Source organism: Chiloscyllium plagiosum, chromosome 10 (assembly GCF_004010195.1).
Source record: "Chiloscyllium plagiosum isolate BGI_BamShark_2017 chromosome 10, ASM401019v2, whole genome shotgun sequence".
NCBI classification, from domain to species: Eukaryota; Metazoa; Chordata; class Chondrichthyes; order Orectolobiformes; family Hemiscylliidae; genus Chiloscyllium; species Chiloscyllium plagiosum.
The window spans coordinates 39,105,476-39,117,990 of NC_057719.1; the positions used below are offsets into that span (position 1 = coordinate 39,105,476).

The 12,515-nt window shown below is 40.4% G+C and overlaps 1 protein-coding gene across 5 annotated transcripts in view; it reads left to right on the forward strand.

Annotated features, from left to right (window-relative positions):
• LOC122553537 (exocyst complex component 3-like) overlaps positions 1-12,515 on the forward strand; it is a 61,101-nt gene that overhangs the window by 26,209 nt on the left and 22,377 nt on the right. For 4 of the 5 annotated variants that reach the window (XM_043697473.1, XM_043697472.1, XM_043697471.1 and 1 more), the window contains one exon: positions 661-789. The exons of the other annotated variant lie outside the window; for it this stretch is intronic. In XM_043697473.1, coding sequence (XP_043553408.1) covers positions 661-789 — 129 coding nt within the window. The remainder of the gene's footprint in view (positions 1-660; positions 790-12,515) is intronic. 5 annotated transcript variants of the gene reach the window in all.

The following is a 12,515-nucleotide window of genomic DNA, read 5'->3' on the forward strand; positions in this document are numbered from 1 at the left end:
AGCATAATCATTTTAAATGCTGGATATACCAATGACATGGCACACTGACCAAAGTGTAAGGTGATATCTATCCTTCTCTGATGGCACTTGGACAAGTCTCAGTGTTGACAAGTAGGAGGTTTGTAGAACTTGTGTGGACAACTAAAGATGTGAAACTGTTTGAAACCTATAAATACCAGCTTATTGTAATCATATGCCTTGCTCTATCTAAGCACCATATGATCTATATGTCCTTGTTTGTTATTATCTGCCTGTACTGCTCACACAACAAATCTTTTCACTATACATAGGTACATGTGACTACAATAAATCAAATCAACTCTTGATCTGTCGGTTAAGATTTTAATTGGTATTTTTCAAGGCCTAAACACTCTCAATTTTTTGAAAGTTTGTTAATTTATAATAGGTTGCTATCATTGAAGCTGAACTGTTCTGAGACAGATGTTCTAGTGATCAACTAGATTTGCTTATACAAAGGAAGTGATAGTATGTGCGCAGCTATTACAAGATGAAAAAAGAGTCAACATTTTAACATTAATATTCTATGAACTGTAAATTTAACAATCACCTGAAATTATTGAATCTGTGTAGTTCAATCATAAAGTCACATCAAATGTCAAGGTTTATAAGTGAGAGAATTTTGGCCCTCTGAATTTACAGGTGATAATTTCAAACTGGATGAAAAATTCTTTGGAGGAAGAGAAGACAAAATTGCTTGAATTTGAAACCCGAGAGCCAGAATTAATGATGGATTGTTACCATTCTAATATGGCCTATGATATCACTCAGGTAAGCATCCCAACATTCCATACTTCAGTATATGCAAACAGAAGAAAGCCATTCAGCAACTCTTGGCTTGTTCAAAGGTTCATTGTGATTAGAGTTGACCAGTAACCTAATGCCATCCACATTATTGATTTCTAATGCTTAGCTAACAAAAATCTATCAATGTCCGATTTAAAATTTTTAATAGAGCAATTTTGAATGTTCTTTCTCTGGAACTCCTTTTGTTCTCTGGAACTGTAATTACAGTTCAGAAGGTGGTGGTGGGATTGGCTTGTTGAACTACTGTTGGAATGTGGATGCACCCTACAGTCCTGTTTGGAGGAAAATTCCAGGATGTTTCCTCAGCAATAATGAAAGAACGTTAATCCGGAACCACGCGTGATTTATGATTTAGAGGGGAGCTTGCAGATACTCCCATGTGGCCCTTGGCCTGGATAGTAAGATTTTATGGGTTTGGAAGATACTGTCAAAGGAGCCTTACCTACAGACTTGTCAGTCAGGAACAGGAATAGGCCATTCACCCCATTGGACCTGTTCTGTCATTCAATAAAATCATGGCTGATCTGACTAACCTCAAATCCACAGTCCTACCTGCCCAGATGGTAACTTTTTTCAAACCTTTGCTTAACAACCATCTATCCACCTATACGTTTTAAAAATATTCAAATACTTTGCTTCACCATCCTTTTTCGGGAACAGAGTTCCAAAACCTTGTAACTCTCCAAGAAAAAAAATCACCCAATGTGTTCTAAATGGACAGCCTCTGATATTTTTAAATAGTGATTCATACATAGAACATTACAGTGCAGTACAAGCCCTTCGGCCCTCGATGTTGTGCCACCCTGTCATACTAATCTGAAGCCCATCCCACCTACACTATTCCATGTACGTTCTTATGCCTATCCAATGACTACTTAAATACACTTAAACTTGGCGAATCTACTACTGTTAGATTACCTACAGTGTGGAAACAGGCCCTTTAGCCCAACAAGTCCACACCGACCCTCCAAAGACCAACCCACCCAGACCCAGTCCCCTACACCTAAAACTATGGGCACTTTAGCATGGCCAATTCACCTAACCTGCACATTTTTGGGCTGTGGGAGGAAACCAGAGTACCTGGAGGAAACCCACGCAGACTTGGGGAGAATGTGCAAACTCTACACGGACAGTTGCCTGAGGCAGGAATTGAACCCAGGTCTCTGGCGCTTTGAGGCAGCAGTGCTAGCCACCGTGCCACTCTAGTTCTAGATCTGTTCAGAAGACGAAGCCTCTTTTCCACATCTAATCTTTCAAGATGCCTCAATGTTCATTTCAACTAACGTATCTCTTCCTCTTCTAAACTCCCAATGGATGAAAGTCTAACCCTGAGCAACCTTTCCTCCTAAGATGAACCATGCATGTTAGGCATTAGTCTCATAAACCTTCTCTGAACTCCTCCAACTGCTGTCCTTCCTTAAATAAGGTATCCAAAAATGTACAAAGTAACTAATGTTCTGTTGAACTGAAGCAAAGCCTCCCTTCCTTGGTATTCAATTCTCTTTGCAATATATGATAACATTCTATTCGCTTTCTTAATTATTTTATGTGCTTGAATACCCTCCCTTTGAGATTTTATGCCTGAAGATATTAGATTCCTCTGCATCTCAGAGCTCTGAAATCACTCTACTTGGAAATTATGCTACTTTTTTATATTTCCTGCCAAAATAAGCAGTTTGTTATTTTCCTATAGTATATTCAATTTGCCACCTCTTTACTTGCTCGACCTATATTTTTGTAGCTACCTTGTGACTTCTTTCACCAGTTACCTTCCTACTTATATCGTGTCATCAGCGAACATAGCAGCTGTCCCTTCATCCAAGTAACTTATAGAGTCATAGAGATGTATAGCACGGAAACAGATCCTTCAGTCAAACTCCTCTGTACCAATCCAATATCCCAACCCAATCTAGTCCCACCTGACAGCACCTCTTCTCTATCCTATCTACCTGCAACTCTACTGTCAAGGAACTATGAACCTGCACTCCAAGGTTTCTTTGTTCAGCAACACTCCCCAGCGCTTTACCGCTAAGTGTGTAAGTCCTGCTAAGATTTGCTTTCCCAAAATGCAGCACCTTGCATTTATTTGAATTAACCTCCATCTGCCACTTCTCAACCCATTGGCCCATCTGATCAAGATCCCATTGTAATTTGAGGTAACCTTTGCTGTCCACTACACCTCCTATTTTGGTGTCATCTGCAAAACTTACTAACTATACCTCTCATGCACACATACAAATCATTTATATAAATGACGAAAAGTAGTGGACCCAGCACTAATCCTTGTTGCCTCCATATAAATTGCAAACAGTTGACATCCCAGTATTGGTTTGATTTATTTTCACGTATTTTGTTAGAATGTACAATAAAGAATGTTAAAGTGTCGCCAGTCTCAAGAACCATCTTAAAGCACAGAAAAATAACCCAAAACACTGAATATAGAGATGGACAAAATGAAGAAAGTGTTCAACTTTATAGTCCTCCTTGTGAAAATGGGCCTGGAGGCCAGACACTAGTCCACTTGGCCACCACTGCTGGCATGAAAGTCGCCACTCTTCAGTGCCATCTTGCGTCCACCAACATGCTCGCCATTGAGACCTTGATGGATCTTGCCAATGTAGATGCCACTAATGCTGCCAGGTACTGCGCCAACCCAAACTCTACTCCACTGCCACCATGAATCTGCTTTGGGCCCACCTCACTGCTGCTGATGTCACTGGGTCTCTTGCTGGGCCCAAACTTGCCTCCGTCTCCATGAGTATGCGCAGACTTCGCTGGAACCCAAACACACCTCAGCTACAGCAGCCGACAGTTAGTGCTAGGACTGCCTTGACAAGCAGAAGCCACTAGGAACCCAAACATGGCTTCATGCTGATGGGCCTATTTGCTGTCACTGTGACAGAGCTCTTCAATAAGCAGTAAGTAGAGAGAAAAGAGAGGGTGGAACAAACACAGAAATGAAAAGAAAAGCAGCAATAGGTCTGAGCAAAAGAGGCCCGAGCTCAGGTGGCACACTGCTTGTTATGTCTTGCCACCCCAAAAAAGACCGATTTACACCTACTAGGAAAAAGTGAGGACTGGAGATAAAGGACTTATGCCCAAAATGTCAATTCTCCTGCTCCTCAGATGCTGCCTGACTGGCTGGCTGTGCTTTTTCAGCACCACACTCTTTTTGACCTATTTACACCTGCTGTCTACTACTTGTATTGGAAAGTTGTTGCAGTGGAATTTGCTACTGACTTTGGAAGCAATGTGTGCCATTACAATAAACAAAAAACTGCAGATACTGGAAATCAACAACCGAAATTACTAGAAAACCTCAGCAGCTTTGGCAGCATCTGTGGAGAGAAAATAGAATTAACATTTTAGGTCCAGTGACACTTCCTCAGAACTGCACCCGAAATGTTATCTCTGCTTTCTCTCAACAGATGCTGCCAGACTTGCTGAGTTCTTTCCAGCAATTAATGTTTTTGTACCAGTATATCCTCTAAAGTGTAGTCTCCAGTATAATGCAGATCTAAACTGTAACAATTTATCAGGTTTTTTTTCAAACAAACCTTGCTGTATTGTATTAACTTAAGTTGCTAATAAAGTCCTCTGAGACAATTTCATAGCATCCAAAACAAGCTACTTATTCTTTGAAAAATGTTATAGAAAATATCAGGAATTTCTATGGCTGCAGCAACATCGCCCTCTAGTTATCACCACTAACATTACATGAGCTTTTTTCGATTATGCTTTGTACCTGACTTCTGCATTTTAATGAACTCTGTATAAAGATCCACAAATTTCTTTGGGTCTTCAACATTCTTAGCTTCAATATCACTTGAATAATAAATGATTTTTTTTGGTTCTACACAAACAAAGTCACACTTTTTTCTGCATTTAAATCATTCTGGCACAGTTTTGTACACTTATTTAATCTATCAATTTTATGTTTTATGAGTACTTGCTCCTGCTTAATGCTATTTACTGTGCCATCAATTTTTGTCTTTTGACAATCTTAAATATTTGGTCTCTGTGTTATCTCAGTTACAAATACAGTGAGTAGTTAAGGTCTCTGAACAGATATTTTGTGGCACATCACTCGTTACTTCCTACCAACCTTTTTATAACTTTTTTCACAATATACATGTTGCTGTCTAGGGCAGCACTTATTGCCCATCCTTAATTTCCCTTGAGAAGGGGATGATTTGATCTTCTTGCTTGAACCACATGTCCTGGGAGTGTATGCACATCCATAATGCTGTTAGGGAAGAAGTCTGCAGTTTTGACCAAGTGAAAGTGAGCAAACCGTGATAAAGTTCCAAGTCAGGATGGTGTGGCTTTTTTTATTTGGAAGAGAGCTGCCCTTGTCTTTTGAGGTGTTAAGAGGTCATAGTTTTGGATGGTGCTGGTGAAGAGACCAGTTTGAGTTTCTTGCATTGCATCTTGTATATGATATACAAAATATGAAGGTGATACACTCTCACACTCCCCCACCCCACCCCCCAATACCATCACAACAATATTGTTTCAGTGTTAGAATACATATTGGTGTGGGATAAATGCCACATTGGCCATCTCCAACGCAAAGTCAAGAACACTTTATTACAATCATGCACACAAAAGACTTTGTCTCCTAATGCTCTTGCCCTCTGTCTGACTCTCTCATACTCTGTATGGAACCTATCACCTTTTCTCAGACACAGACTAGTGGACAAGATCAGAAGTGAAAAATCAGATGAAGGCCTTGGGCTTATGAATTACAGTAACTTTATCTCCAACAAATCTATTAACCTTCTTAATTCTCCACAGCCTCTGTTAAGGAAAAGCATAGTAAATAATCATTGAGTTGTTAACAGAAAGGGGAAGGACTTGTCTCATCAACTTTATTAATTTTTCTTTGGAAAGGGTAAACAATAGAGCAGACTAAATTCTGCAGCTGCGAATTATTAAATTGTGAAGTCATTGTTGACTGTTGGGAAAAGTCATTTAGCTCACTTATGTCCTTCAGAGAAGGCAATGTCGTTGATTCTCAACTGCTGTCTGAAATGGCATAGCAAACCACTTCAGCAGCATGGACCCTCCTCAAAATATACGCATATATTAATGAAGTAAACAGCCAACAAATCGAAAAGCAAATGTTAGAAGATAACTAAGCCTTACATATTGTCAATCTCCTACATCAATTCAGCAGTTTAACAGGGGAAGAAAATTTATGCCTATCAGCATCAAATGTCACCAAAACTGCAGGAGCTAGTGTTGACATTACCACTACACATTAACAGATGTGTACCCTAACTGGTGGCACTCCATAGTACAGCCCATGAAAAAGATTCACCAAATTATAAGATGGAACTTTGATGTGCCACTGCACAGAAATCACTTTGCAGCTCCAGTGTGCAAGTTCAGCTTGGATTCCTGACATCATTGACCTGGTAGATACCAATGACTCAACAGTGCCATTGTTACCAGTATGGAAAGATCTTAACATCATAACTATTTGGGAGATTCAATCCACACCCATGGTGGTGAGAATGGAAGAGCCATAGGACTTTACTGTTCTAAGAGGAGAATGAAACAGAGATACCATCAGTAAGCAGATCAAGAACTACCACAAATATGTATCAGAGAGAGCACTGTCAGAAATACATTGTAATACCTGGATGCCAGCAAAAGTCTCTAAGATATGCAGTCAGCCCCAGTTATATGAAGTAATTATCAATCATGTTGTTACATTGTGAAGGAACATAAATGACTCAGACCAAAGAATAAGATACCACTTTTGCACACACAGTAAAGAAAACTGATGGTATCCAGCAGTAAGACAACCAAGTTGCCAGCCAAGAACCAGTGAGAATAACACATTCCTCTCCAGATGCAAATAGTTTCACTTGATTGAGGGGAATTGGCAAACCTCCAATGCATTATCAAAATTCTAGCTGTTTTGCATATTTAATTGTTGAATTGATGGTGTGCCTATGACTAATGATGTGTAACTTGTTGGGATTTCCTTTCTTTGAAAAAAGTGACATGTTATGTTATGCCTCACACTAGATGTGTGATATGTTTTAAAGTACATGTTCACGATGCCAGCATCATATCGCAGACTCCCATCTTGACATACTTTGTTCTCTTCCATTATGACACACTAACAGAAGCATGCTGCATTTCATCCAAATTGCTTAGGTTAAGCCAAGACATGCAAGTGTTTTGGTAGATGCTAGGTGCCTTAAGAATGTTTATTGCATTTTTCAGTACTATGTGACCTATGTCTTGTCCTTTGTATTACATGTGATAATGGTAGATCACCAATATTTGTCACAAGTTGGCATAACACCTCATAAACCTGTACCGAGTTTTGGTTTGTATGCATACAGACTATTATTTACAGTCCTAGCCACCATATTGTAAAAAGCTGATAGAGGCACTGAACACTGGGATACCAGAAGGTATACGAGGGTGAAGTATTTATCAAGGAAGTTTGGCATGTTGTGTCTTTTTTTCTTTGGAGAATGAAAATAGGCTGAGCAGTGATCTAATGAAGGTCACAAATTTCTGAAATGTTTTGTGAGAGCTGATGCAGAGAAAATGTTTCTTCTTGGGGCATAAAGCATAATTGGAGGCCATTGATGATAAAATAATCACCAAGATATCTGTTAGGGACTTCAAAAAAAATGACCTTACATGCGGAGTGATAAAAATATGGAACCAATAACCACAGTTGAAGTAAATACTACCCATATATGAGGGCGAGGGTGTAGAGTATTAGAGTTGATAGATTTAAATGTGAAAAGCTGGGATGAGGTTTATGGGGAGCATAAATCTTGGGCAAGGCCAATGGCCTGTTTCTGTGCCATATGCCCTACATGCTTGGGAAGAGGGCTCAGTGTTGGGTGCTTTTCTATTATGGTGTAACTTAATGGTTTAGATCTAAAAGTAGGAGGCATGAATGGAAATTTTGCACATGACACAAAAATAGCTGATAGTGAACAAGATGATCGTTGATTTCAAGGTGATATTAACGGTTTGGCTGAATCTCTGGAGAAGTGGCAAATGGAATTCAATCCAGAGAAGTGTGAAGTTATGCATTTGAGGAGGGCAAACAAAGCAAGAGAATACATAACAAATGTTAGGAAAATGGGAGGGGTAGAGGAAGTGAAACCTAATTACATGTCCACAGTGCTCTAAAGGTGGCAGCACAAGTAGATAAGGTGGCAAAGAAGGCACATGAAATGCATTTCTTCATCAAAAAAGGTAGTGAATACAAAAGCAGGGATTTAATGCTGGGATTCACATCTGCGGTTTTGGTATATAGTTCTTCTCAATGCATTACAGGAAGGACAGAAATTCTGTAAATAGAATATGAAAGAAATTTGCAGGTATATTGCAAGGAAAGATAGAATGCTAGGGCTGTTTCCTTTTAGAATAGAGGAAGCTGCGAGTGACTTAATGCAGGCATATAAAATAATGAGAGATTTGGACAGAGTAGACAAGGAAGACCTGGTTCCCTGAGTGGAGGGGTCAGTTAGCACTGCACAGATTTAGAAAGAATGGAAGAAGGCTTAGAGGGAACTGGAGGAAAATCTTTCACCCACACTGTGGTAGATGTCAGGAAATTGCTGCCCTGTTTGGTAATCAAGGTAAAACACCAACCTAGTTTTAAGAAGAATCTGAATCTGAAGGTGAAGAGCTGTAACACTCAATATTACAGGCCAGGTGATATCAAGTGGGGTTGGAGCAAGTGGCTAATCTATTCAGCTGGCACAAACATGATGGACTGACTAGTCTCTTGAAGAAATAACAAAGAGGATTGATGAGGGCAGAGCGGTGGATGTGATCCATATGGACTTCAGTAAGGCATTCAACAAGGTTCCCCATAGACTGATCAGCAAGGTTAGATCTCATGGAATACAGGGGGAACTAGCCATTTGGATACAGACCTGGCCCAAAGGTAAAGGACAGAGGGTGGTGGTGGAGGGTTGCTTTTCAGACTGGAGGTCTGTGACCATGGAATGCCACAAGAATAGGTGCATGGCACACTACTTACCATCATTAATATAAATGATTTGCATGTGAACATTAGGAGATTTGTTAATAAGTTTGCAGATGACACCAATATTAGACGTGCAATGAAGGTTATCTCAGAGTACAACAATCAGATGGGCCAATGGGCTGAGGAGTGACGGATGGAGTTTAATTTTGATAAATACGAGGTGCTGCATTTTGGAGTGCAGGTTCATAGATCCTTGAAAGTAGAGTTGCAGGTAGATAGGATAGTGAAGAAGATATTTGGTATGCTTTCCTTTATTGGTCAGAGCATTGAGTACAGGAGTTGGGCGGTCATGTTGCAGCTGTACAGGACTTTGGTTAGACCACTGTTGGAATATTGAGCGCAATTCTGGTCTCCTTCCTATTGGAAAGATTTGTGAAACTTGAAAGGGCTCAGTAAAGATTTACAAGGATGTTGCCAGGTTTGGATGATTTGAGCTATAGGGAGAGGTTGAATAGACTGGGGGTGTCCTCCCTGGAGCATTGGAGGCTGAGGGGTGGCCTTTATAGAGGTTTATAAAATCATGAGGGGCATGGCTAGGATAAAAAGACAATGGCATTTCCCTGGTGTGGAAGAGTGCAGAACAAGAGGGCATAGGTTCAAGGTGAGAGGGAAAAGATACAAAAGGGACCTAAGAGACAACCTTTTCACGCAGAGAGTGATAAGTTTATGGAATGAGCTGCCAGAGGAAGTGGTGGAGGCTGGTACAATTGGAGTGTTTAAAAGGCATCAGGTATCTGAATAGGAAGGATTTAGAGGAATATGGGCCAAGTGCTGGAAAATGGGAGTAGATTATGTTGGGATATCTGTTGGCATGGATAAGTTGGACCAAAATGTCTGTTTCCATGCTGTACATCTCTATGACTCTATGACTAATAGGGTCCTTTGCAGCCATATGTGTAGCTTCTGGTATGGGCATTTACACCACACTGCAAGTCTGACTGACAGTCCTAAATTATCTCAACAAAATTCTTCACATGCTCAGGAAAATATTGAGCAAATCTTGGCCCTTGCAGAATCAACAAGGTAATGCATGGCTTAGAAGGGTGGAAGCTGAGAAATTATTTCTGTTAGGCGGGGATACTAGGTATCATGGGCACAGCCTTAGGATTAGAGGGGATCAATTTAGAACAGAAATGAGAAGACATTTCTTCAGCACAAGAGTGGTGGGCCTGTAGAATTCATTGCCATGGAGCACAGTGGAGGCGGAGGCGTTAAATGTCTTCAAGACAGAGGTTAATAAATTCTTAATCTCACAAGGAATTAAGGGATACTGGGAGAGTGCGGGTAAGTGGAGTTGAAATACCCATCAGCCATGATTGATTGGCAGAGTGGACTCAATGAGCCGAATGGCCTTCCTTCCACTCCTATTTCTTATGGTCTTACGGTCTAACGTTTCTATGATGGCGCTTGAAAAATCTTCTTCACTTCCTGACAGATTTTCTGCTTCGTCTTCCTAGCCAAAGTGAAAAATAGAATTTGGATGAGCTTGTAGTTTGTCACACGTACTTTTAAATATTTAAGGAAATACACTCTCTGAAAAAGGGCTTAACTCATAAGGAGCTTTAGTAACTGTGGCTCTGTTTGACAAGTTTAGTCTCACTCCCTTCCTATCCTGAGCGATGTCAGGTGGCTAACTGTGGCAGTGCAGTGTGGTGGGAACACACTCTACTTCACACCAAGCCCTCTTTCAGCCACTGATTGTTCACTTGCTCTGACTATTCACATTGTCCACCTCTAAGGCCGGACTCACTCGATGAGGGCTTTCACATTACTTTGTGGATCCCACGAAAGTCTCTGTTGCCTCCCAGCAGTCCACAGGCCTTTGTTTTGGGCACTGCTGTTTTAAATACATCTGTGGATACTTTTTGATTTGCTTAGTTCCTTATTCATTCAAATAGATTTCTCAGATATGACTTGTCTTTTTACATTAATGGATCTCTCTAATCAGCTCAAATTTACCTTAGTTACTTGGAAACTCTTTTCTTAATTTAAATATTTCAATAACTTTTCTGCAACAAATGTTAGACTAATTACACTATTTTCCTGATTTGTCCCTCTCGCCATTTTACAATAATGGAGCTATGTTTGCTACAATTTTCTGGCCTAAGTCTTAAACTGAGAGAAATTCAGAAAATTGTGGCAAAAGACCAACAATATTTTCACCCATTTCTCAAAATAAAAACTCAGCTGGGTGTCAGTCATCAGGCCCTGGTCATTTTCTGACTTTAGTGCTGTTTTATTTTTGAATATGGTTTCATTGCTCACATTGACTTCAGTAAGTTCTCTCATCTCTGAATTGTTACAGTGGTGAAGGCAGCCATTCAGCTCAGCATATCAGTGCCAGTTCCCCCGATATGAAATTTGCTTAGTGTCACTCAACTGTCTTCTCCTCATAGCCCTGCGCACACTCTTCCTTTTTGGATAAAAGTCTAATTTTCTTTGATTAAACCTCCACTCTCTCGGGCAGTGTGTTTCAGATGCTGAACCATGTTTTCATGGTGCCTTTGCTTCTTTTACCAATTATTTTAAATCTATGCTGCCTTTTCCCAATCCTTTCTCAAGAGAATATTTTCTCCCATTATACTCTGTCCAGGCCCTCTGGTGGAATCTTCTATTATTCAGGTTAAAATGGATGTGAAAGTTCAATTATCCCAGCCTGTGGTTATCATCTTGACATATTTGGGATCAGAGTTGATAAAGGCTACTTGAACCTGGGCTGCAGGTAAACATTACGTTTTATTGAACATTGTCTTCTATGTACAGGAAAAGGCTTTTCACAAGCATAGTACCATCTCTCCATAGTCCAATTTGTCAAGTAATCCTGCACCACAGATGTAGACCACTCTTATTTACATAATTAGACATTTACATATTTATTTACATATGACATTAATACTTTACACTGCACCTCTACCCAAATGTGTGACTTCATCGCTGGTTTACAAAGAGAATTGTTGTTGTGGTTTCACAAGTCTACCTGATCATGTTCATTGCTCTCCGAGGAGTTGGAGAATCGAAACTTGCCAAGTTTTCTTTGAGATTCTGTAGACTAATGTGTGAGTTTCAGGTAATACCAGTTCATCATTTCAGGGTTTCTGAATAACTGATCTATTCTGTTGAAGATCTCCTCCTTGGCTCAGGTCTTGATGAGACCACATCTTGTTGTGTTTCCATCTTTGGTCTCCTTTTCCTAAGAAATGCTGCTCGGTAATAGAGGTGTGCAACGAAGTTTTACTAGACTGATTCCTGGGTGGACTTCACCAGTTTCCTCATTTTCCCTCCCCCACCTTACCCCAGTTCCAAACTTCCAGCTCAGTGCCATCCTCATGATCTTTCCCACCTGTCAATCTTCCTTCCCACCTATCTGCTCCACCCTCCTCTCTGACCTATCACCTTTACCCCTTCCTCCAGCCAACTATTGCACTCCCAGCCCCACCCCCTCCCATTTATCTCTACACCCCTGAGGCTTCCAGCCTCATTCCTGATGAAGGGCTCCTGCCCGAAACGTCGATTTTCCTGCTCCTCAGATGCTGCCTGACCTGTGCATTTCCAGCACCACTGTATTCTTGATTCCTGGGATTGCAAGGCTGATGTATGAAGCAAAATTGAATTGAGTAGGATTAAATTCACTGGTATTTGGAAGAATGAGGGG